Source organism: Chrysemys picta, chromosome 3 (assembly GCF_011386835.1).
Source record: "Chrysemys picta bellii isolate R12L10 chromosome 3, ASM1138683v2, whole genome shotgun sequence".
Classification (NCBI taxonomy): Eukaryota; Metazoa; Chordata; order Testudines; family Emydidae; genus Chrysemys; species Chrysemys picta.
The window spans coordinates 103,946,739-103,973,671 of record NC_088793.1 but is presented as its reverse complement, the minus strand read 5'-3'; the positions used below and the strand labels follow the sequence as shown (position 1 = coordinate 103,973,671).

The window sequence follows — 26,933 nt, the reverse complement described above, 5'->3', positions numbered from 1 at the left end:
TCAATCAGAAAATCTAGGAGGGAGTTAAGTGAGCGGAATGTAGCTATTTGTGTTGGAATTTGGCCAAGACACAGGGGTTAGACCACTTGTTTTAATGATCACATGAGATAGGGACCCTGGTTTTACTTCTCATCCAAAGGACAGCAGCACCAGAAGCATAGTATCCACGACCAGTTCCACAACATTATGTACAGTGTTGAGTCAGAGGAAAGTATATTACCTACTAAATCATCAACACCACTTCTCATCGTACCCAGATGTTCCAAAAGATCTCTAATTCAATAGCGACCCAACCCAAACCTGTTGTACCTATTAGGTTGAATGGAATCACAGGACAAGGAGGTGTAAATAAATGCAGGTACAAGAACTATATACTAAAAGAGAAGGCTCTCGGGTGCATCTTGTAAAAGGCTTCTATGTCATGTTAACAATATATATGTCACAGTGCATCACAACCACTAAACAATCTTGGAACAAATTACCAAGGGAAGTGGTGGATTCTCCATATCTGGAACTCTTCAAATCAAGACTGGATGCCTCGCTGGAAGATATGCTTTAGTCAAACAAGTTATTGGGCACAGTAGCAGAGTAATGGGATGAAATTCTAGAGCTTGGGTTATACAGCAGGTCAGATTAGATAGTCTAATAATCCCTTTTGGTCTTAAAAAAATCTGTGAATCTTGATTAAAAGTATAAAACAAAGATATGGAAAGTTAGAGATGGCGAAAATTCAGAATTTTAAGTTGTCCCTGTGGCGCTCCATTTCAAGGGTGCATGCATGCCCATGCACCTTTGATGGGAAATTTTAGGTAGCAGTGTTGATGGGTCCATGCTTGCACCCTGCACTTCCTTGTGCTCCGATCCAAGGGCATATAGGGAAGGGCAGACCTACCACCGCTCCAGTTCCTTCTCAACTGCCTGCAGCCTGAGATGGAACATTGTGGTGTCTGTTGGTTAGCTTTGCTAATCCTTTGCCTTTCCCTTCTTTCTTTCTTTCTTTCGTTCTTTCTCTTTCTTTTTATTTTACTTCAGCTTTGTTATTGTTTTTCTTGCACTTCCATGCATTTTGAGAGGGACCACCCCATTCCCCACCCTCACTGGCTAGGGGCTCCCCTGCTGGGGCTCAGTTCCTTTGTTTGGAGCCTTTTTTTCTGCTCAGAATATACCCAGAACCGCAAGGTTTAAGACTTGCCAGACCTGCAAAAGTTTCTTTCACCCTCCCTCCATCCCCCTGCCTACACTGATGGACACTCCAGCTGCCTTAGGGTGTAAGGTCTGCACTGGCTTCAACAACAGATCTAGGAAGCTAAGGGGAGACAGGCTTAATTTACTCTAAGCATTCCTTGAGGCCTGCTACCAATTCGGGACCCAACTCCTCCCACCGTATATTGGCTCTGGAAGATCTGAGTGTCCTGTTGACTCCCACAGCTCCAGCGAGCAAGTCCCAGGGGACAGCTTCAAAATCCCTGAAGCACTTTAAAAAGAGAAGGCACAAGTCCCCTGATAGGGAGTCGAAGAGGAAGGGGAAGTCACCCCAAAGGTCAGTTAGTAAGGAGACCTTGTGTCCCAGTGCAGGTCCCCTCAGGCTCCAAGCCCCCCAGAATCTCACATATCTTCAGAAAAGGCTTCTGGTTCCTCCCACACCGAGAAGCCCATTTGGCACTGGCATCAGTACCCATTAGATACAGAGCCTGCTAGATACAAAGAGTCCTTGAAGAAACAAGCACTGGTTCTGGCTCCTCTGGTACCAGCCCCACTAGCAGGCCAGGCACATTAGGGACATGCAGATTACCCAGCTACACTGTTCCTGGTACTGATAACTATATTGCAGCTGGTTATCTCATCAGTACTGAGCAATTACTGCTCTCATAGAATCTCCTAGTCCTTGAGGAACCTGACTCCCGTCTCCTGGTAGGTGCCAAAAGAGATCATCTGATAGCACCTAGTTGAGGCAATGCCATCACACCCTTCAGTGCACACATTTCCACCATTTCTGATATTACCATTGGTGCCCAAATGGCTGGCCCCTCCACTAGAAACAGGGTACGATACTTCCCTGGATTCTGGAGTCTCCATCCAAGGTTCCATGATCCTCCCATTTAGACCTCCCTTCTCTGTAATCTACTTGGAAGAGGAACTCCCAGGAACCTGTCAGTGATGATCCGCCAACCACCTTGGCAGGAGCACCCTGGGGGGGTCCAGCACCATCACTCTATGCTCCATCACAGTGGGCCTTCTGGAATCCTGGGGCCCCATACAGAGACCCATACTATAGGACACCCTCCCAAAGGAGGTCCCACTTTAAGGAACCTGGGAGTTAAGGAAGGGGTGCCAACAACTAATAAGTCCTCTTCCTCTCCCCGTCCTACACAAATGACGTCAAGGTCTTCCAGCACTTTCTGAAGAGGATAGTGAGGTCCTTACAAATACCCTTGGAGGAAATGCAAGAACTGCAACACAGCTTGGTGGCTCTCCTTGTCAATAAATGACGCATTACTAACACCAATCAAAAATGATATGGCAGGAACCTGCCACTCTCCCTCCCACCTGCAGAAGGGCATCCAAAAAGTATTAGGTCCATCCAAAGGTCTTAGAGTATCTCTTCTACCATCCCACATCAAATTCTCTTGTGGTGGATACAATAAATGAAAGGTACAGACAACATCGCTCCAAGACCACATCACAAGGAGTTCAAATTTCTGGAATTCCTTGATTGCAAAAGCTACTCAACAGCTGCACTTCAGCTTACCATAGGTAATTACCATGTCTAATGGCTAAATATAACTCTATGAACTATAGCAAATTCTCTCATTTTATTGATTATCTGCCACAAGATCAGAAAGATCAATTCCAAGCCCTCATCTCCAAAGGCCAGATAGTTGCCAAAGCCTCCTTGCAGGCCTTGTTGGATGCAGCTGACATGGCTTCTCGCGCTATTGAAACCATCATAGTAATGTGCTGTGCTTCATGGCTACAATCTTCCAGGCTTCCCAGAGAGGTCCATAACAGAGCTGACAATCTCCCTTTCAAAGGCCCCAAGGTCTTCAGCAATGCCATGGACAGTCCTGCCATTCATTAAAGGATTTGAGAGTAGATCTTTGTTCCTTGGGCATTTATATTCCTGCAACCAAAAGGAAATTTAGCAAATCACAGCCAGTCCAGAGATCTCCTCCAGCACAATGCCATATATATCAGAGAACTGCAGAACCACTATGGAAGATGCCTAGGTACCAGAGGAAAAATTCCTCATCCACTACTACCGAGCAGCCATCAGCTTCCTCCTTGATCCTTTGATCAAGAGCCACGATTCACTCTCCCTGAACTGACAGCTGCACCACTCTTTCCCTTCACATCCTATGAGGATTATCTTTCCCTTTTCAGACCATCATGAGAGCAAATCACATTGAACGGATGGATGCTAGAAGTCATTGCATCAGGTTACACCATTTGCTTCAGCTCCATTCCCCTGCCCCTCTTCTACCCCCCTCAATCCCCTTTTCGGGACTCTTCTGCTTCTGGAGGTGACTGAATCAGTTCACCCTCCTTTCACTCCAGTTACTTTCAGGTATCCAAGAAGAAAGGAGGATGGAGACCAATCTTAGGTCTCAGAAGTGTGAACACCTTCATCTGGACACAGAGCTTCTGGATGGTAACTTTAGCAGCAATAATATCATCTCTAGCTCCAGGGGATGGGTTTGTGGCCCTCGGCTATGCATCCCACTCACTAATGCTGTCATAAATATAAAGGGAAGGGTAACAACCTTTATGTATGCAGTAACATAAATCCCTCCTGGCCAGAGGTACAGAATCACTTACCTGTAAGGGGTTAATCAGTTCAATTAACCTTGTTGGCACCTGACCAGAAGGACCAATGGGGAAAGAAGATACTTTCAAATCTGGGGGTGGGGGGAGGCTTTGTTTGTTCTCTTGTGTGTGTGTTGGCTCTTGGGACAGAGGCAGGAAAAAACATCTCCTAAAAAGATCCTGAAATGATATATCTAAAATTACAGAAATTGTAAGTTGTAGCAAGGAAATGAGTTAGATTATCTTTTGTTTCAGCTTGTGAATTTTCCCTATGCTAAGAGATAATTTTATTCCTGTTTTGTAACTGGGAAGCAGAATCAGAGGGGAATCCTCTGGGTTTTAAATCTTTTTATTTACCCTGTAAAGTTATCTTCCATCCTGATTTTGCAGGTGTAATTCTTTTACTTTTTTTTTTTAATAAAATTCTTCTTTTAAGAACTTGATTGGTTTTTAGTGTCCTAAAAACCCACGGGTCTGGTCTGTGCTCACCTTGTTAACCTATTTGGTTGGTATATTATTCTCAAGCCTCCCCAGGAAAGGGGGTGAAGGGGCTTAGGGGAATATTTTGGGGGGGATAGGGGTCCAAGTGGCCCCTCCCTGAATGTTTGTTTAAATCACTCGGTGGTGGCAGCAATACCATCCAAGAACAAGGAAAAGAATGTGTGCCTTGGGGAAGTTTTTAACCTAAACTGGTGAAATATAAGCTTAGGGGGTCTTTCATGCGGGTCCCCACATCTGTACCCCAGACTTCAGAGTGGGAGGGAATCCTGACAGATGCTTTCTATGATTCATGGTTAGCAACAATTACTACCAAAACTGAGTGCTCCCCTTTGAACTCTCAACCACTCTGGGAGTCTTTATCAAAGTACTTTTGGTTGTTGCAGTCCAGCTACCACAATTGGGGATAATGGTCTTTTGTTATTTTGATGACTGACTCCTCAAGGACCAGTCCCTTCCTGAGATGCAGTCTGTGACCTGCAAGGGCCTGGCCCTCTTCTGCTCCCTGGGACTGAGACTCAGCATAGAAAAGTCAATTTGGCACCTGTCCAATGCACTGATTTCATAGGGGTCACCCTGGATTACACAGTTACCCAACCCTTCTTGCCTGTGGAAAAGATTCAACACTATGACCTACCTCTTCTCTCCTTTCAGAGGTGCCTTGAACCATGGCACAGGCCTTCCTGCACCTGCTAGGCCACATGGAAGCCTGCACATTCCTTACATCCCATTTCAGACTGCATTCAAGGTGTCTCCAAGCCTGGCTCAGGATGGTCTACACACCCAACAACTACAGCTTGACAAAGAGGGTATCCATTCTGCAGAAGGTTCTTGATTCCCTCAGTTGGTGGAAGGATCCCTGCAAGGTCTGTATAGGGGCCCCATTCTCACATCCTTCCCCCCCAAGGACTGTTACCACAGACTCCTCATTGCTGGGTTGGAGAGCACACTTTTAGGGCCTTACTGCACAAGGCAGATGGACTTCCTGGAAATCAACCTCCATATCAACATACTCAAACTCTGAGTGTTCCTGTGCATGCAACCATTTTCTGCCCTTTATAGAGGGACAATCAGTCAGGCTCTTGAGGGACAACTGAGTAACCATATACTATATAAACCTCAAAATCCCTGTCCTAGGGCGCAGAGGCAATAAAGCTTTGGAACTGGTGCATTGCTCACCACACAGATCTCAGCAACATACCTATCCGGTTTGCACAACACCATAGATGACACACTGGTGACTATGAATGGGAACATAGCAACCTAATCCTATGGGAAATTTTCCTCACCTGGGACTTCCCAGAGGTAGACTTTTCCCCAATCCCATCCAACACAAAATACTGCAAAATTTTGCTTAAGGGGAAGTCACAGATGATGTTCCCATGATCCCTTGGTGACGAGCACTGCCCTATGCTTTCCCACTGACACTGCTACTTCTCAAATGCCTGAACAGAGTAAAACAAGAGAAAGCCAAAATCATTCTCATAACACCAGTTTGGCCAAGGGAGATATGGTTCCCAGACCTGATTCATCTATCCCTACAGCCACCTCTTCACCAGCCTCTGACACCAGATCAGCAGACACAAAAATCAGGGAAACTAAAGCACCCCAACCTCACCCTACATCTCAAGGTCTGGCTCCTGGATGGCTTGGGCCTAGAGATGAATTGGTCATCCAGAGTACACAGCATACTACTGAAGAGTGGGAAACTACTGACAAGAAAGACTTATATGCAAAAATTGAGTCAATTCCATTCCAGATGCATCCAAAGAGGATTGTCTCCGTCGAGTTCTGTCTCACTCACATACTCAACTACATCTTGAGCTTAAAAACTTCAGGTTTATCACTGAGTTTCATCACCTTCCAATTTGTTATAGCTTTTCACTCACCTGTGGATGCCGTTTCCATATTTGCACCACCAGCAACATCCAAGTTCATCAAGGGCTTGGCCAACCTCTTTCTTCATGTCAGAAAACCTACACTGCTTTGGGACCGCAGTCTTTTTTTAAACAGCTTAAGGAAACCACCCTTCGAGCCCCTAGTGAACTGCTCTCTCCTCCACTATACCAACAAAATGACAGTGTCTAAATTAGCTGCTACCACTCAAGAAAGAGATCTTGGAGTCATTGTGGACAGTTCTCTGAAAACATCTGTTCAATGTGTAGCGGCAGTCAAAAAAGCTAACCGAATGTAAGGAACCATTAGGACAGGGATAGATAATAACACAGAAAATATCATAATGCCAGTATATAAATCCATGCACGCCCACATCTTGAATATTGTGTGCAGTTCTCAAAAAAGATATATCAGAATTGGAAAAAGTGCAGAGAATGACCATGAAATGATTACAGGTATTTAAAAGGCTCTATATGAGAAGAGATTAAAAAGACTGGGACTGTTCATCTTAGAAAAGAGATGACTAAGGGGTGATATGATAGCGGTCTATAAAATCATGAACGGTATGGCGAAAATGAATAAGGAAGTGTTATTTACCCCTTCACAGAACATAAGAATGAGGAGTCACCCAATGAAATTAATAGGCAGCAGGTTTAAAACAAACATAAGGAAGTACTTCTTCACACAATGCACAGTCAACCTGTGGAACTTGTTCCAGAGGATGTTGTGAAGGCCAAAAGTATAACTGTGTTAAAAAAGAATTAGATAAGTTCATGGAGGATCAGTCCATCAATGGCTATTAGCCAAGATGGTCATGGATGCAACCCCATGCTCTGGGTGTCCCTAAACCTCTAACTGCCAAAAGCTAGGAGTGAAAAATCTGGCACTAGTCACTGTGGGAAGACAGGATACTTAGCTAGACAGACCATTGCTAGAATTGACCAGTATGGCCATTCTTATATTCTTATGAGCTCTTCCAAAATGCATAATTTTCTGCTGCCAGTGACATAAATCAAGTTATTGAGGGTGAGGGGTGTGCGCGACTGTGGTTATACTGCATCTGGTCATGCGGTATCAAACACTATTTACATATTACAGTCACCCTATTATTCACATAGAATGGTCACAGGCAAATCTGGATTTCTAAGACTCTCTAAACTGAAAATGATCCCAGTTTGTGGCTGTATGAGAAAGCATGATCTCAGAATGAAACTATATATGATCAAGTTCAGTTGGGAATCTATCATTATCTGCAGCTATTGTCATCATTTGATTATAAGGCACATTATGAACTATACTAGAAACAACCATTGTTATACAAATATCACAGGGACCAGGAAAAGTAAGGTACAGTAGCACATACAAAATGCATACTCTTCTGAGAACAAGTTATTTATATTTCTCCTCTTACATCAGGAATAAAATTTGTTGCAGAAAAGGTGCTAATATGAAAGCACAAATGATTTCAGTGGTTCCTCTTAGAGAAAGCAGGGTAGCTACTGAAATAAGGAGATAGTAAAAACAACATTTTAGATGAAGAGCTGTTGCCATAATAACAGGGCTAAAGTCACATACCGTGGATACATTTAGCCCAATAATATTTCGAGCTTTGGAGGGGAAACTCTGGCATGATGTATAACATTACACACATTACTGAATCAGTGTGGAAAATTAAGAACCAAAAATAATCTCCGCTAAGATGAACTGAAACTGTTTATAATGTAATTAAAAGTTCCAGTTAGCTACCCCTTCTCCATTTCCCCTGCAGGCTTTCCTGTGTTATCATTCCTGGGGTCCCATTAATTCTCAAAATCTCTGCTAGGTTGGTCACATACTTCAAATCTAGGGAGTTCCTGTGGAGAGGGGGGGAAAGAGCATTGCATTCTGGGATGACTCTGGCCTGGTGCAGCCTTAGAGCATATAGGTTTTGAACAGTGCACTTGACCAAAGCACCGTAAAAAGGCTTTCAGAACAGTCTGCTCCCCAGCTTCCCTACAATATCACTAAGGGTATGTCTACACTACGAAATTAGGTCGAATTTATAGAAGCCGGTTTTATAGAAATTGGTTGTATACAGCCGATTGTGTGTGTCCCCACATAAAATGCTCTAAGTGCTCTAGTCGGCGGACCGCGTCCACAGTACCAAGGCTAGCGTCGACTTCCGGAGCATTGCACTATGGGTAGCTATCCCACAGTTCCCGCAGTCTCTGCCGCCCATTGGAATTCTGGGTTGAAATCCCAGTGCCTGAATGATGCAAAACAGTGTCGCGGGGGGTTCTGGGTACATGTCGTCAGGCCCCTCCCCCTCCGTCAGAGCACCAGCAGACAATAGATTCGCGCCTTTTTACCTGGGTTACCTGTGCAGACAACATACCACGACAAGCATGGAGCCCGCTCAGCTCAGCTCACCGTCACCATATGTCATCTGGGTGCCGGCAGACGTGGTACTGCATTGCTACACAGCAGCAGCAGCTAACTGCCTTTTGGTGGTAGACGGTGTAGCATGACTGGTAGCCGTGGGGCTGGCAGCCATAGGGCTGCATTGCACCAGCCCCTTGCCTTTTGGTAGAAGATGGTATATTACAACTGGTAACCGTCGTCGTACTGCAGTGGCTGTCAATCATGGGCACCTGGGCAGACATGCTACTGTCTCGATGATGATGGCTATCAGTCGTAGTATGCTATTTTCTGCCAATCGCCCAGTATTGTCTGCTAAGCACCCAGAAGAGGCCGAGGGCGATCTGGGTGCTGGCAGACGTGGGGCTGGCAGATGTGGGGCTGCATTGCTACACAGCAGCAGCCCCTTGCCTTTTGGTAGAAGATGGTATATTACGACTGGTATCCATCGTCATCGTACTGCAGAGGCTATCAGTCATGCTGCACCGTCGGCTGCCAGCTTAAGATGTAAAAAATAGATTTGTTCTGTATTCATTTGCTTCCCCTCCCTCCGTGAAATCAACGGCCTGCTAAACCCAGGGTTTTCAGTTTAATCTTTGGGGGGGACCATTCTGTGTGACAGTTGTTTGTGTTTCTCCCTGATGCACAGCCACCTTTCTTGATTTTAATTCCCTGTACCTGTACGCCATGTCGTCACTCGGCCCTCCCTCCCTCCCGCCCTCCCTCCTTCCCCTGGTCTGTCAGATACTAGTTTCGCGCCTTTTTTCAGACCAGGCGCCATAGCTAGCACTGGGATCATGGAGCCCGCTCAGATCACCGCGGCAATTATGAGCACTATGAACACCACGCGCATTGTCCTGGAGTATATGCAGAGCCAGGACATGCCAAGGCGAAACCCGGACCAGACGAGGAGGCGATTGCAGCGCAGCGAAGAGAGTGATGAGGAAATTGACATGGACATAGACCTCTCACAAGGCACAGGCCCCAGCAATGTGGAAATCATGGTGTTACTGGGACAGGTTCATGCCGTGGAACGCCGATTCTGGGCACGGGAAACAAGCACAGACTGGTGGGACCACATCGTGCTGCAGGTGTGGGACGATTCCCAGTGGCTGCGAAACTTTCGCATGCGTAAGGGCACTTTCATGGAACTTTGTGACTTGCTTTCCCTTGCCCTGAAGTGCCAGAATACCAGGATGAGAGCAGCCCTCACAGTTGAGAAGTGAGTGGCGATAGCCCTGTGGAAGCTTGCAACGCCAGACAGCTACCGGTCAGTCGGGAATCAATTTGGAGTGGGCAAATCTACTGTGGGGGCTGCTGTGATCCAAGTTGCCAGGGCAATGAAAGACCTGGTGATATCAAGGGTAGTGACTCTGGGCAACGTGCAGGCAATAGTGGATGGTTTTGCTGAAATGGGATTCCCAAACTGTGGTGGGGCCATAGATGGAACCCATATCCCTATCTTGGCACCGGAGCACCAAGCCACCGAGTACATAAACTGCAAGGGGTACTTTTCAATGCTGCTGCAAGCCCTGGTGGATCACAAGGGACGTTTCACCAACATCGACGTGGGATGGCCAGGAAAGGTACATGATGCTCGCATCTTCAGGCACTCTGCTCTGTTTCGAAAGCTGGAGGAAGGGACTTTCTTCCCGGACCAGAAAGTAACCATTGGGGATGTTGAAATGCCTATCGTGATCCTTGGGGACCCAGCCAACCCCTTAATGCCATGGCTCATGAAGCCGTACACAGGCAGCCTGGACAGGAGTCAGGACCTGTTCAACTACAGGCTGAGCAATTGCCGAATGGTGGTGGAATGTGCATTTGGACGTTTAAAAGCGTGCTGGCGCAGCTTACTGACTCGCTCAGACCTCAGCGAAAAGAATATCCCCATTGTTATTGCTGCTTGCTGTGCGCTCCACTATATCTGTGAGAGTAAGGGGGAGACATTTATGGCAGGGTGGGAGGTTGAGGCAAATCGCCTGGCCGCTGATTACGCGCAGCCAGACCCCAGGGCGGTTAGAGGAGCACAGCAGGGCGCGGTGCACATCAGAGAAGCTTTGAAAACGAGTTTTGTGACTGGCCAGGCTACGGTGTGAAACTTCTGTTTGTTTCTCCTTGATGAACCCTCCGCCCCCCCCACCCGGTTCACTCTACTTCCCTGTAAGCCAACCACCCCACCCTCCCCTCCCCACTTCGAGCACCGCTTGCAGAGGCAATAAAGTCATTGTTATTTCACATTCATGCATTCTTTATTAATTCCTCACACAAGTAGGGGGATAATTGCCAAGGTAGCCTGGGATGGGTGGGGGAGGAGGGAAGGAAAAGGACACACTGCATTTTAAAACTTTAACTCTTATTGAAGGCCAGCCTTCTGATGCTTGGGCAATCATCTGGGGTGGAGTGACTGGGTGGCCGGAGGCCCCCCCACCGTGTTCTTGGGCGTCTGGGTGAGGAGGCTATGGAACTTGGGGAGGAGGGCTGTTGGTTACACAGGGGCTGTAGCGGCGGTCTCTGCTCCTGCTGCCTTTCCTGCAGCTCAACCATACGCTGGAGCATATCAGTTTGATGCTCCAGCAGACGGAGCATCGACTCTTGCTTTCTGTCTGCAAGCTGACGCCACCTATCATCTTCAGCCCGCAACTTGCTCTGTTCATCCCGCGATTCAGCCCGCCACCTCTCCTCTCGTTCATACTGTGCTTTTCTCATGTCTGACATTGACTGCCTCCACGCATTCTGCTGTGCTCTATCAGCGTGGGAGGACATCTGGAGCTCCGTGAACATATCGTCCTGCGTCCTCTGTTTTCTCTTTCTAATGTTCACTAGCCTCTGTGAAGGAGAAACATTTGCAGCTGGTGGAGGAGAAGGGAGAGGTGGTTAAAAAAGACACATTTTAGAGAACAATGGGTACACTCTTTCATGTTAAATTTTGCTGTTCACATTACAGAGCACATGTGCTTTCGTTACAAGGCCGCATTTTTCCTCTTATATTGAGGGCCTGCCGGTTTGGTGTGAGAGATCACTCATGCAGTGCCAGGCAACAGATTTCGGCTTGCAGCAGCCATGGTAAGCCACAGTCTTTTGGCTTTTTTAACCTTCTTAACATGTGGGAATGGTTTCAAACAGTAGCGCCCTCATCTCCCATACCGAGCACCCGTTGGGTTGGCCATTTAAAATGGGTTTGCAATGTAAAAGGAGGGACTGCAGTTTCCGGATTAACATCCAGCACAAACCCAACTAACCCCCCTCCCACCCCACACCCAATTCTCGGGGATAATCACTTCACCCCTCCCCCCTCACCGCGTGGCTAACAGCGGGGAACATTTCTGTTCAGCAGAGCAGGAACGGGCACCTCTGAATGTCCCCTTAATAAAATCACCCCATTTCAACCAGGTGACCGTGAATGATATCACTCTCCTGAGGATAACAAAGAGCGATAAGGAATGGATGTTGTCTGCATGCCAGCAAACACCGGGACCATACGCTGCCATGCTTTGTTATGCAATGATTCCAGACTATGTGCTACTGGCCTGGCGTGGTAAAGTGTCCTACCATGGCGGACAGGATAAGGCAGCCCTCCCCAGAAACCTTTTGCAAAGGCTTTGGGAGTACATGTAGGAGAGCTTTCTGGAGATGTCTCTGGAGGATTTCTGCTCCATCCCCATACACGTTAACAGACTTTTCCAGTAGCTGTACTGGCTGCGATTGCCAGGGCAAATTAATCATTAATCATTAAACAAGCTTGCTTTTAAACCATGTGTAATATTTACAAAGGTACACTCACCAGAGGTCCCCTGTGTGCCCTGAGGGTCTGGGAGCACGCCTTGGGTGAATTCGGGGGTTACTGGTTCCAGGTCCAGGGTGATAAACATATCCTGGCTGTTGGGGAAACCGGTTTCTCCGCTTCCTTGCTGCTGTGAGCTATCTACATTATCTTCATTCTCATCTTCCTCATACCCCAAACCCTCTTCCCTGTGTGTTTCTCCACTGAAGGAGTCAAAGCACACGGTTGGGGTAGTGGTGGCTGCACCCCCTAGCATGGCATGCAGCTCCGCGTAGAAGCGGCATGTTTGCGGCTCTGCCCCGGACCTTCTGTTTGCCTCTCTGGCTTTGTGGTAGGCTTGCCTTAGCTCCTTAATTTTCACGTGGCACTGCTGTGCGTCCCTGTTATGGCCCCTGTCCTTCATGGCCTTTGAGACCTTTTCTAATATTTTGCCATTTCATTTACTGCTACGGAGTTCAGCTAGCACTGATTCATCTCCCCATAAGGCGAGCAGATCCCATACCTCCCGTTCTGTCCATGCTGGAGCTCTTTTGCGATCCTGGGACTCCATCACGGTTACCTGTGCTGATGAGCGCTGCGTGGTCACCTGTGCTCTCCACGCTGGGCAAACAGGAAATGAAATTCAAACGTTCGCGGGGCTTTTCTTGTCTACCTGGTCAGTGCATCTGAGTTGAGAGTGCTGTCCAGAGCGGTCACAATGAAGCACTGTGGGATGGCTCCCGGAGGCCAATAACGTCGAATTCCATTCACACTACCACAATTCCGACCCGCTAAGGCCGATTTTATCGCTAATCCCCTCGTCGAAGGTGGAGTAAAGAAAGTGATTTAAAGGGCCCTTTAAGTCGAAAAAAGGGACTTAGCCGTGTGAACGTGTCCAGGCTTAATTCGATTTAACGCTGCTAAATTCGACCTAAACTCGTAGTGTAGACCAGGCCTCAGTCACAGACCAGGATCCAACAGAACAAAAAGACAGTACCTACCCCAAAGAGCTTACAATCTAAGTATAAGACAAGAGACAGCAAGTGCAGAGAGAGAGGTGTGTGTGTGTGTGGGGGGGGGGGGGGGGTTACAAGGAAACAATGAGACAATATTTGTCAAAATGATAGGCTGTGGTCTCAACACACCAACAACCTAAACAGTTGTCAGGCTTTTTGTAGGTGTCCCAGCAAAGGAGACTTTTGAGGAGGGTTTGAAGGAGGATAATGGGGTAACTTTGCAGATGTTATAGGGAGCTCATCCCAACTGTGAGGGGCATCATGGCAGAAAGCACAAAGGTCCTTGTTTGAGAATTTGACATGTGGGTAATGGAGGCTGGTGGCATGGGCCGATCGGAGGCGGGTATCGAGTTTACGATCCTAAGAGACGATAGGTAGCGTGTGAATAGGTCATAAAGGCCTTGAAAGTGAAGACAAATAGCTTATGTTTGATATGATAGAGAAACCAGTGAAGGGTCATAAAGAGAGGGGTGACATAGTCAAAGTGATAGGGTCAGAAAACGATCTTTGCAGCAGCATTCTCACTGGATAGCAGCAGGGCATAAAAAGATTAGACAGGCACATCTGTTTGGTTTGGGGAATGGGAAGGTGTCATAGGGTCAGATTACTTCCAGGAAAAGCCCCACAAGCAGTAGCAGTCAGTAGAGCCCCATCTGCCAGATGGAGCAATAGGCCTTGCCAGTTACTTCCTGTCTTGTTCATGTGATCAGCTGTATGAGTCCAGGACTACTTTCTCCACCAGTTCCTCCAGGCTATAGCCTCCAGAATTCCTGATCATAAAGTGCTTAACTCACAGAGTTGGTAGCACTCTTGATCAAGTATATGGGCTGGAACTGAATGCTATGCAGTGGGAAATTTAGGCCAATGTCATGGACCAACCATTAGCTCCTGATTTTTAAGGATTGGGTGCACCTACTGTGTTAGCAAGAGGGACCTCTTTTGATAGTTTCTGCCTTTAAAGACTAGGGGCTTGGATGTTAGCTAGCTGGCTGGAAGTTCAGTCCAGGTAAGATTGATGTGACATTGGTAGGTTGTGGGAAGCAACCAGAAGATATGGCAAGGATTATATCTGCTCCTCTTATTGCAGGTGTTTGTCGGTTGTAGGGTGACCAGATGTCCCGATTTTATAGGGACAGTCATGATTTTTGGGGCTTTTTCTTATATTGGCTCCTATTACCCACCACCCCCTGTCCCAATTTTTCACACTTGCTGTCTAGTCACCCTAGTCGGTTGCTAGTTAATTGAGTTTGCACTTTGAGGTGTTTGTTGGATTCCCGGCTGCAGTTAAATGATCACACAGCAGCAGTGTCGAGGAAAGTTTTTTCCTCATCTTTGTCTGTCTTGCAGATTACATCTGATTCTTTTGGATGCAGACCAGGTTGCTGTGATCCATGCCTTTTCCATCTCAAGATTAGATGGTTTCTGTGCTTTATGGGTATGTGTACACTGCAATTAAAAACCCAGAGCTGGCCTGTGCCAGCTGACTTGGGCTTGTGGGGCTCAGGCTAAGGGGTTGTTTAATTGTGGTGCAGATGTTGGGCCGGAGCCTGGGGTCTAGGACCCTGAAAAATGGGAGGGTCCCAGAGCTTGGGCTATAGCCCAAGCCCAAACGTCTACACCGCAGTTAAACAGTCCCTTCGCCCGAGCCCTACGAACCCGAGTCAGCTGGTGTGGGCTAGCCGTGGGTGTCTAATTGCAGTATAGACATACCCTATGAAGCTACACCTTAAGACAGCCAAGAAACTGAAGCTGATGCAGAATGTGGGACACAATTGCTGGAACAGTGGATTTTGGTAGAAGCATAGTAGTCCAGGATCTTCACTGACTGCCTGTTTGTTTTCAGGTGTAGTTTCAAGTGTGTATTTTTACATAGAAAGCCATGAATGACTTGAGAGACCACCTCTTTCCCTACCTCATGCTGTGACAGCTCTGGTCAGCAGAATCATGTGAGCTGGAGCCACGCACTGTAGGGGAGAGAGAGAGAGAGAGAGAGAGAGAGAGAACAAGTCGTGCTAATGGAGGGTTTTGTCTGTGAGAGGCCCTCAACTTTGGAACCTACTTCCCTCACTTGGTCTGAAATAGCCTGAATTTGATGACCTTTAGAACATGCTGCAAAGTTCATCTATTTACCCAGATTTTGGGGGAGGAAAGGACAATAGGAAATGACATTTGTGTAGATGGAAAGAATACAGTTTGATTTTTATTGTGGAGTCTATTGACTCGGGGATATGGAGTTTGAACTATTAGTTTGGGACTATGGGAACTGGCTTCACTTTTAATTGATTGTGTTTTTAAAATTTTGGCAAAGGCACCTAGGACAGGTGCATTTTCCCTAAATATTATGATAAATCCTAATATATAACTTTTTTCTGTCTTTATTTGATCAACTAACGCATGGCAGAGTCCCTGGAGGCTCCCATTATCACCTCTTCTGTTTCCTGCAAGACACAGCTTCAGTGGTTACTCCTTTGCTCATGTCTCAACATTAAAACGTTCTTTAAAATTCAAGTACAACACTTTAGAAACCAGAAGAGTCACGTTTTGTTTTCAGATTCCAAGGCGTCTTTTATTTGTTTTCAGTTTAAAAGCAAAGATCACCCTTCTCTCCCTGTGCATATCAAGATTTTGAAGCAAGAGATGACAAATAAATTATAAAGCTTGAGAAAATTGCTCCCAGACAGCACCAGCAAAGAACAAAAACCACTGAAACCATTTTGACTCAGACTTGGACCTTTGTAATGAATAAAAGATTTCCAGCTGGGTTCTGAAGAAGACAGAATATACTTTAGAATGAGCTGAGAAGTGAACTGGGGACTAAATGAAACTTTACTTTGGTCTTTTTTTTTCCTTCTTCTTTTTTACTTTCTCAGGAGACAAAATAATAATAAAAAAAAATCCTAAAGGAAAGCTCTTGATTTAAGAAAAATACTGTTTTTCTTCCACCCCGAATTGCATGTACGTGTTGTACTAGATATAGAAGGAAAGATGAGCTTTAGTGAGGAGGGAGAGGGAGACCACAACAGCTCAGAGTTGTAATATCTTAATATGCACAAATTGTAAATCTCTTCAGAGTACTGCTATTATTATTACATTATGGTAATGCCCAGAGGTCCCAACCGCAATTGTGCTAGACATTGTGCAAACATGTAGTAAGAGACAGTACCAAGGAGCCTACAGTGTAATAGACAAGACAGGCCAAGTGTGGGAAGTGAAAAAGGGAACTGAAGAGACTTGTCCAAGGTCACACAGCAATTTAGTAGCACAAAGATTCAAATAAAACTTCTGAGTCCCCATCCTGTCCCATAGCCACTGAACTGCTGGTGTTAAAGGGAGAAGTGCCTTTTTGTGTTTGGCAGTGGAACTGAGATAAGGTATTTCAGAAAGCTGTCCTCATTTGTTTTCATGGTTCAGTTTGTGATTAACCATGGTTTTCAGGGGGTAACATTTAGTGTGTGTGTGTGTGTGTGTGTGTGTGTGTGTGTATTAAATGTTACCCCCTGAAAACCATGGTTAATCACAAACTGAACCATGAAAACAAATGAATATGCAAACTGAAAGATTCATGTTCTTCTGTCCCTACTCCACTAAAAGGCAATGAGAAGTGGAAGTTTTTCTCCAGGCCAACCTACTCAAACGCAGAGGACGTTTCAAAGTGAAACAGTGCTGTGGGTTCCTTCAGAAGCAAAGGCCTCAGGCAAAAGCAAGAGGCTGGTGCTGCTGCTTTCATCTTGTTCACTTCAAGGAAACAGACACATCACTCAGCTGCGGAATGTGAGGCAGTCACCCCAGGGTCAAGCAGTTGGGAGGGGAGCGTAGGCAGTACCCTCTACTTTCACAATGTGGTGAAGGAAACACACACACACACACACACACACACACACTACTCAACACACACACATGCCTTTCACTGCGTGCCAAACTACATAACCCTTTCACTTTCATCTCCAGATGGAGTTTCTTATCCTTTTTGTACTCCAGCTGAAACTCACTTTTTGGAATTAGAGAAGAAACATCAATAGCAGCCAGAAGGAAGAGTCTTCGTGTTACTGGAATTTGACTCAGAACAGTCACATATATGTCCATTTGTCTCCTCTGTATGTGTAGTCCTTCCCCCTAGCCAAAAGTTCCTCTTTCATGTGTTCGTTCTTCAGGCACTGTTTCCAACGTAATCGCCCACCGTCCCGCCATCCCAAATCACAATCTTTCTAAAATGAACAGAAGTGAATAATTGTGATTAAAAAATGCATTACCAGTTCAAATCAACCGGTCTGATCCTTCAAACATTTCTGACACATGAAAAAAGAGATTAAAAATAATAAACCTTCTGACAGATAAAGATACTGCTCCTACAAATCACAAACTGTAACAGAAGGGAAGTCAAGTGGGGGAGAGGTTACAGTGCCAGTTCAGTTGAGACGCTGTCCATCGTGGTGGTCATCTGACTCTCCAGTTCGTTTTGTGCTACGTCTGAGTGTACCTTTAAAAGTTTCACCAATTCAGTTCAGATAAACATTCCCAAATTCTGGTATTTATCTGAATCTTCTCTGAGGTATCCCACTGCAATAGAGGAACCAATATCCATCTGGATAGTTTCATGATAGTCTCGAAACCCTAAACCCATTCTAAGGATTCATCATTCAAGTGGATGTTAATTTAGCACCCCTCACACTCAATTTGTCCCAAAGCAAACCATCTTAAGATATATCACACTTCAAACTTATATTCCATTTACATTGCTTGAGTTTTTCACTATTTCCCTTTCCCCTTTTGCTAGCAGATCAAAAATATTTCTGTTTCTCTCTAATCCATTTTTGTAATCATAGAATCATTGAAGATTAGGGTTGGAAGAGACGTCAGGAGGTCATCTAGCCCAATCCCCTGCTCAAAGCAGGACCAACCCCAACTAAATCATCCCAGCCAGGGCTTTGTCAAGCCGGGCCTTAAAAACTTCTAAAGAAGGAGATTCCACCACCTCCCTAGGTAACCCATTCCAGTGCTTCACCACCACATGCTAAGTTTGTGACATCACAGTTTTTGCCATGGCAGCAAAAGGTAGTACCATAAAACAGAGAATTATGATTTCATTACAGGGTCAAGCAAAACTAGCTGGGTGCTGGTTGAGGACAGCAATGTCATTCAAACATAAAATAATAAACTTTCCTCTTCAAAGCACTTTACAAACATTAACTAATTAATCATCAGAAGACACTTGGGAAATATTACCATCCTCATTTACAGAAAGAGACACCGATGCAGGAAAATTAGGTGTCTTGTCCAGGGCACAAAGAATGACAATGTCAGAGCTATGATTAAAATTTAAAATCATCTGTTTCCTCAGTCCATATATCTAGCCCTCATACCCTACCGTTTGAACAATTGCATGGTGGAAAAAGAATATCTCTCATGAAGTTGAAGCTTGGTGGTTTGGTTTTTGTTTGGTTGTTTTTGTCTGATTGTTCTAGTTTTCTATTTCATTAGGGTAGAAGCTACTACCTTTCCCCCCCAGCTTACAGGCCTGATCCAGAACCTATAAAAGTCATACTCCTACTGACCTCAGTTGCTTTGAATGAGACTCTAAATGAGTGACAATAGGATTTATGGAATGGATGACTGATTTATTTATTGGCATTAAAGTAACTGGCATTGATTGATTAGGATTTGCTGCAAGATGTCCAATGACACTATGCTCCACTGAACAATTTCTATTCAAACTGCTCCTGCCTGGGAGGTTTAGATGCTTTTATTCTTACATGCTACTGGACCATGAACGTTTATTAGGAATTGTTTGGTTCAAAATTAACGCTTGATTTGATTGAAAGAAAACAGTGAGCCAGATCCTCCATGGATGAATTCAATAGAGCGATGCCAACTTACCACAGCTGAGGAACTGATCCAGTATTCTTATGCAGTATATCATCAAGGGCAGTGGTTTTCAAACTTTTTAGGGTGGCGGACCCCACAGTTTGAAAACCTCTGATTCTGAGTCGCACAGCAGAAAGGAAACGTACACCAGTGCAGCTGCAGTTTTAACTGAAAGGAGATTAAATGTTGATTAGATTGCCAAGTCTTACTAAATAAAATACATTGCCTGCCATTACAAGATTCTTCTCCTGTACCCCCTGATGAAAGCATGCATACCCCAGTTTGAGAACCACTGATCTAGGGGGATCAATTCCAGTAATTATACATTGGAGAAGGCAGAGTTATTTCGCATGTTATGATTTTTAAACTTTAATATTAGCTACTGTAGAACTACTGCTCACAGCCTTCAACCATGAAAGTGGGTGATGCCTGCACTGCTTAATACAAACTACACTGGCTGACTTTTAATGAAGAGCCCTTCAAGGTCTTCCCACCTCATTTATAAATCCTTAAATAATACAGGAACAGTCTATATAAAAGACCATCTGTTGCCCTATGTGTCGTCGTGATGATTAAGAGTGGCAGCGCTGGAACTGCTGCTTATTCTGTGGCATAATCTCAGAGGTATAGAATTCATGATTCTGGAATATTCTCCCTCTTGATGTATGTCAGAGCACATCTGTGGGATCATTCCAAATGGAACACAAGACATTTTTGTTTTCTTTTTTTGTTTGTTTTATTGTTATGGGTATTTCATTTTTTGTGCTTGAGGTTAGGTTGAGTAGGGTGAATGAGGGATGTAATTTATGTATATTTGATATTATATTTATTTTTTGACTCTGGGCCTGCTTTGGTGTTTATTTATCAGACCACATTGCCTTTGGCATTTTAAAAATCTGTTTTCAGTTAAAGTATGTCAGAGTATGTCTACACTGCACACTAAGCCTGGGATCTGACTCAGGTTTGAGCCTAAGTCTCTCTACCCCTACACACAAATCAGTCTGACTCAGGTCAGCAAGCTCTTAGGCAGCAGGTGCTGGGACCCAGCCAGGAGGGTGGGTCAGAGGCCAAGTCCTGCTGTGACTTAAGTCTAAGCCTTGTTATTTGGCAATGTGGATGCAGCTCAAGCTGCAGAGCCAAGTCAGAAGGTCTGCATAGAACAGTATACATGTTAGCACTGCTGAGAGACACAGGTCAAGCTCCTGTAAGCCCAGGTTTACAATGCAGTGTGGATGTTCAAGTGTGGGCTTGGAAACACTAAGTCCACAAGCTTGGATCCCACAGACCCAGGTTTGCAATATAGACATACCTCTAGGGTTCTAGAGGACTTTGAGCACAAGATGCCATATGCATTAAATGTTTTATTTGTTCTTATAACAGGTTGACTTACAGGTACAGATCTTTGCAAGCTCTCCTGAAACACCTGGGTTTCCTGAGAACCTCACTAACTCTAATCTTGAACACAATCCAAGTTAGAACTTTATGGCTAGATTTTCCAAAAAGTTCATTTTCCACCAAATAAAAGAAGTGGTTCGCCAAAGTGCACATGCCAAGAAATAGAATTATTTTCAGTAATGAAGCTGAAAAGAAGGGATTTGTTCTGCCCAGAGAGCACTGGACACAATGCTCCCAGTTACATGCACACCCCATCCCCAGAATTTCAAGACATTTAGGGAAAAGTTTGCAATAGCACACTGATCAATACCACCTTTCTGTAAGGATCCCATCCAATGTCCACTGAAGTCAATGGATAGATTCACATTCCCTCCACTGAGGGCTGGATGGAGACTTAGTTGCCAAGTCCCACACCTATGAAGTCAATGAGGATTTTATCAATGACTTCAGTGTGAACAGAATTAGTTCCTAATGCACATGTGTCAAACTCAAGGCCCGCGGGCCACATCCGGCCCGCCATACAATTATATCCGGCCCGCGAAATCGTTTTATATATCTGTTTTTAATGGCCCTGTGATATGACGCCCCAATAACACACACTACAAATCCCATGATGCAGTGCAATTGCCGCCAACGGCAAGCCGCGGTTCAAGTTCGCGGTCTGTTGATGTATACAACGCTAATATCAAATCAAAGCTAGACCCCAACAATGGCCAAGAGAAAAATTGATTCTGAAAACCGAGGCTTTCAAAGCCGGTGGGAGAATGAGTATATGTTTACTGAAATTGCAGGTAAACCAGTGTGTCTCCTTTGCGGGAGTAATATCGCTGTAATGAAGGAGTATAACCTAAGACGGCACTACGAGACGAAACATGAGAACAAATTCAAAAACCTGAGCGCAGGACAGAAGCTACAAAAGGTAGAGGAGTTGAAGAAGAATTTGACATCCCAGCAGACGTTTTTCACCAAAGCAAAATCACAAAGTGAAGCTGCTGTGAAAGCAAGTTTCATTGTGGCCGAAGAGATCGCCAAATCAGGACGGCCGTTTACCGAGGGGGAATTCGTAAAGAATTGTATGATGAAAGTGTGCGATGTCCTTTGTCCAGATAAAACGCGAGCGTTTGCAAATGTAAGCCTCAGCAGAAACACTGTTGCTAATCGGGTTTGTGAGATGGCGACTGATTTGAAAACACAGTTGACTGAAAGAGCAAAAGATTTTGTTGCATACTCCCTTGCCGTGGATGAAACTACTGACGCGACTGACACTGCACAGCTGGCGATATTTATCCGTGGTGTGGATTCCAATTTGTGCGTAACAGAGGAAATACTGGACATTAAATCGATGCACGGGACAACGAAAGGAGAAGACATCTTTGGAAATGTATTTCAAAGTGTAACCGACATGAAACTGCCGTGGGAAAAACTCGTTGGACTTACAACAGATGGCGCACCTGCTATGTGTGGTGAAAAAAATGGACTGGTGGGAAGGATGCGCTCAAAGATGCGGGAGGAGAACTGTGCCGGTGAGTTGACAGTGTATCACTGCATCATACACCAGGAATCGCTGAGTGCTAAAGTCCTAAAAATGGATCATGTGATGAACACTGTAACACAAACCGTCAACTTTATCAGAGCCCACGGTTTAAATCACCGCCAATTCCAGTCTTTTCTGCGGGAAATAGATAGCGAGTTTGGCGATATGCCATATCATACGGAGGTCCGGTGGCTAAGTCGGGGAAAAGTTCTCAAAAGACACTTTGAGCTGCGAGAGGAAATCTGCCAGTTCATGGACAGTAAGGGGAAAGACTGCACAGTTCTGCGGGATGAAAAGTGGAAATGTGAGTTGGCGTTCCTGGCTGACATAACGTCGCATCTTAGCGCTTTAAACCTTCAACTCCAGGGACGGGAGCACATAATAACCGATATGCATGATGCAGTGAAGGCATTTCAAGTGAAGCTGCGCTTATGGGAGACACAAATGCACCAATGCAACTTGTCTCACTTTCCCTGTTGCCAAGTAATACGGAACCAAGAAAGTGCCACAGTTTTCCCAAATGCCACCTTTGCTGAAAAACTCAGCGCGCTGCGCACTGAGTTCGCACGGCGCTTCAGTGACTTTGAGGCACAGAAAAGTAACTTCGAGCTGCTTCGCAACCCATTTGCAGTCGATGTGGAAACCGCACCTGTAGAAATGCAGATGGAGCTGATAGAACTGCAATGTAACGGGACACTGAAGGCAAAGTACGACACTGCGGGGCCAGCACAGTTCACTCGCTTCATTCCTGAAGCGATGCCGCAGCTCCGCCAACATGCGGCTCGAATCCTGTCCATGTTTGGCAGCACATATCTGTGCGAGCAGCTGTTCTCTGTGATGAAAATTAACAAAACGTCACACAGGAGTCGCCTCACTGATGAACACCTGCAATCGATCCTGAGAATCTTCACAACACAGAACCTAACCCCAAACATAAACGAACTTGTTGCAAAGAAAAGACTCCAAGTATCAGGCTCTGACTAAATAGGACAAGAAAATGGAATGTTATGATTTGTTATGATTATACTTTTGCTTTAAATTCAAATTTTTATTTATATTTTCAGATTTTTTAATATTCCAGCATGTACAGATTTTGAATGTATTGTATTGACAGGATATTTTTTTATGAAGAGCAAAATATTTTAAGTTGAAATGTATTTATTTTGGAATGATATCCTGTATTTTGGTTCATATTAATGGTTAAAAAACATAAATATTTAGTCTGTTAAATAAATGGTTATACTGTTCGGCCCGCGAGTTTTGAGTTTTGGCCCCCTGTGCAATTGAGTTTGACACCCCTGTCCTAATGTATGTCCTCTTCTATTTCCACCATGGAAACAAACAATGGCCTGTGTCACCAAGAAGAAAATTTGTAACAAATGAAATCTTACCTTTGACTTATTCTGAGATCAATCTTTTATTTAACTACAAATGCTTAAATTTTTTTCCTCCAAATTCACTTTAATTCTTCAAAGATATTTGGTGAAGTCCTGCTCCCCTTGAAGTCAATGGGAGTTTTGGCACTGACTTCAATGGGGCCAGGATTTCACCCATTAATTGTAGTTTGTTGTATCTACCATGCCCCTGAAATATGTACACCCCTGAGCTAGCTCAGAAACTAACCTCTGCCTTTTGCCATATACCACGTCCAGAGGTTAAGATATCTATTTTTCTCTCTTTTCCTCCTCCCCACAATGGGACTAATTACCACATGATCAAGGGCTACATGGGTGGGTAGAAAGGAGAGGATGTATCTTTTTGTGGTTCAAGGGAAGGAGTTAAAATGCAGGCTAAGGGGGTGTCAAAGGAGAGGGTATTGCTGTAATAGGGTGGGGAAGTGAGTAGTAGCTAGGGGCTCAATAAAAAGCCAGGAAAACTAGCAATAACAGTGTGACAAGTTTGCAGATTTCAAGGTATTGCAGGCCAATTTTCCACTTGGAGGAGAAATCGGTGATGTAGAGTCAGGTATTTTCTTAGTATGATTTGTTTACTTACAAAATGAACAGAAGTCCAGTTTCCTGGAGCACATGTAGTCACAAACTGCACATAGATAACTCCTTTGTCAGCTAAAAAAAAACTTCAGCTAAAGAGACTTCAGCTATTCTTCCACCAAGAAGCAGCTCTCTTTGTCCCTGTCCCTCTTGTTCTCACTTTCCATTCTAACTGATTAATACACAGTTCCCCTCTTCCTGCCCCAGACACTGAGCTTTTACATCTGGGAAACACCCTTAACCCAAAGCTCCTTCTTTGGGATCATATGGCCTCAAAAATTAAGCCTAAGCATCAGCCCTCCTTTTGTTCATCTGCTTTGCAATACATACCCCAGAGGTTTAACCACCAGAAAAAGGAGAAAGAGAGCTTTAAGCCAGACAATCTTCTTAGTAAGGGTCTGGGTGTTCACACAGCAATGACTTCTAACGTGCAAGCCATAACAAAGACAGAAAAATAGGAAAGGGTTAAAAACACTCTAGAACAAAGGATACCATTGAAAATAAAGCCGGGGGGGGGGGGGGAGAAAGAGAGAGATGCTGGGCAAGGGTTAAAATACAAAAACGTTAAAATAAAAAACAGGCAAGGACCACAAATAAAGTGACAATCAAAGAGGCAAAACAAAAGCTTAAAAAAAAAATTTTTTTTTTAAAAAGGGCCAAACTGGTTGCTTACAAAATCCAAATTCAAAACATAAAAGCATCTACTAAAACCAGGGACAAAGTTCTTGGATGTGTATTGTTGAATGCACTTGAAAAGATTCTACTGGTTTGAAGGTTTCACTAGTTGCATTAGATTCCCTGTTGTACAGCTTACTCTCTCTAGTGGTATGGACTTTCAACTTTGTAAAAACATTTATAAAGTGCGACTAATGTATTCCTTCCCCCTCCAACCTGGTTGTTTGGGTGTCAGGTATATAGGCTCCTGTGCTCATGCAGGACTCATAGCAGAATCAATACAAGGCCTTTGACTATAAATTCATCAAGGCAAAGATTTTGTCTTTCTTCATGTACGTACAGCGCTTTGCACACTGTTGGAGCTACATGTACTTCTTAGAGCAACAGCTCTGTTAATATCAAAAAGTCTCCTAGTCCATCACAAAACAAATAATCTGCCTTGATCCCAATTAGTGAACTGCTCTGAGAAAGCCTGGGAAAACAGGCTTTGCAACATATCCTGAAAATCTGATATTCCCCTCTAGATCAAAAAATTGCATAAATATGCAGGTGGATTATTCCATCCATTGTGTTAAGATGTGATCCATAAATAACCATCCTGAAGCATTTTTGTGCCAAGAGGGTACTGAAAAGTAAAAAATTCAAAGTGTCACCTCTAATATCATATTCCATTGATAATATTATAGAAATGTTAAAATAAACATGTCTTCTTAAGATAAGATCCTGTCACCTAGGCATGGTTCAAGGTTTTAAACTTTTAGCACTTTGTTAGAATCTTGCATCCAGACAGAGATACTAGACTTGGGTCTCCTATGACCTAAAATTTTAAAGTATCACTGGGGCAGGAGACCTTCCTATTTATTCAGTCAACTCGCTCCAATCTTTAACCTACACCTCAAGTATTGCACCAAATAGTTGCTTCTCACTGATCTGAAATAGTTCTCTGCTTCCAGCATTGACTTTTCACTTACAGATTTAAGCAGAACTCTGAACCACTTTCTTTAGCAACTTCTAGATCTGCTTCAGGAATCCATGGCCTGGCATGATGTCCTCAGGAAAATCTTCTCTGTTTTGCCAGTTTCTAGAAGTCCTGCATCACTGAGCCTTGTTAAGTTGTACACAGAGGCATGAACAAGCAACTAAACCTGGCAAGAGCTTTCCTTTTGTGTTTTAAATGCTTTTTCTTCAAGTAAATGTATGCCAGTCTAAACATAGTGTATGAGATGAAAATTCAGTCTTCAAATCAAATGGGATATGCTGTACGGACAGTAAATTAAGGTGCAGAAATGATTACAAAGCAGAGAAAATGCAATGTAATCTTAATATGCTTTTTCCAAATATTATGCAGCATAACATTTTACTGGGGAAGAATGTTCAGAGGGTTTAATAATTCAAGTGAATGTCCTAAGAACCAGATCCTAAACATCACTTGAATTATAATATTGAGTCTGACTTGAACAGCTACATTTGCATATTTAGCTCTTTTAAAACATATATCTCAAAGCTCATGACAAAAGTAAGTAGTTATTATCCCCACTTTACAGATGGGGAAACCGAGACACAGAACAATGAACTGACTTGCCAAGGTCACATAATATGTCAGTGACAAATCTGGAAATAGAACCTAGCTTCCCATGCCATTTTCTGTTCACTGCATCACAGACTCTTTAGCAACAGTTGCAAGTTGGTATGCTTTGTTCACAGGTTCCAGGAAAGAACTAGGCACATTAAACACTAGATGGATACTGAATGATGCATCAGTAGCCACTGGAGTCAATAGACATGGACTCCCACCCGGTGCTAGGGGTATATCCTTTTGTAATGCTGAACCATATCACGACTGGGACCAGGAAATAAAGAGAAGTGTCTTAACAGCATTCTTGTGTCTCATGCAGAGTTGGTTGGGAATTTTTCAATGAAACTTTTTTGGCCAGAAAATTCAGATTAATTGAAATTCAAGCTTTTCACAAAAATGTATCAATTTTGACAACAAATTCAGTCAGGAAGGTTTCTCAAGTTCAAGATGGAATTTCTGGTCAAAACCAGAGAGACTGGAGTGGGGTGTGAGAGAGTCCTCAGAATAATCAATAGCCGCATGGTTA

General features: G+C 44.3%; 1 protein-coding gene and 1 long non-coding RNA gene across 4 annotated transcripts in view; one reads left to right on the top strand and one right to left on the bottom strand.

The window, feature by feature from the left end:
• Positions 1-15,898: 15,898 nt before the first annotated feature.
• Positions 15,899-26,933, bottom strand: part of LOC135982365 (uncharacterized) — a 109,382-nt gene continuing 98,347 nt past the window's right edge. For all 3 annotated transcript variants that reach the window (XR_010599686.1, XR_010599685.1, XR_010599687.1), the window contains exons 3-4: positions 19,249-19,404; positions 15,899-17,579 (exon numbers count right to left, since the gene is read on the bottom strand). This is a non-coding gene — a long non-coding RNA (uncharacterized LOC135982365). The remainder of the gene's footprint in view (positions 17,580-19,248; positions 19,405-26,933) is intronic.
• LOC135982364 (general transcription factor II-I repeat domain-containing protein 2A-like) lies at positions 21,207-23,293 on the top strand. Its single transcript, XM_065588701.1, has one exon. The coding sequence runs from the start codon at positions 21,341-21,343 to the stop codon at positions 23,147-23,149; it is 1,809 nt and encodes a 602-aa protein (XP_065444773.1). The 5' UTR covers positions 21,207-21,340; the 3' UTR covers positions 23,150-23,293.

Excerpts from the sequence above, each read along its gene's own strand:
- LOC135982364 (XM_065588701.1), top strand. The coding sequence starts at position 21,341 with ATGGCCAAGAGAAAAATTGATTCTGAAAACCGAGGCTTTCAAAGCCGG.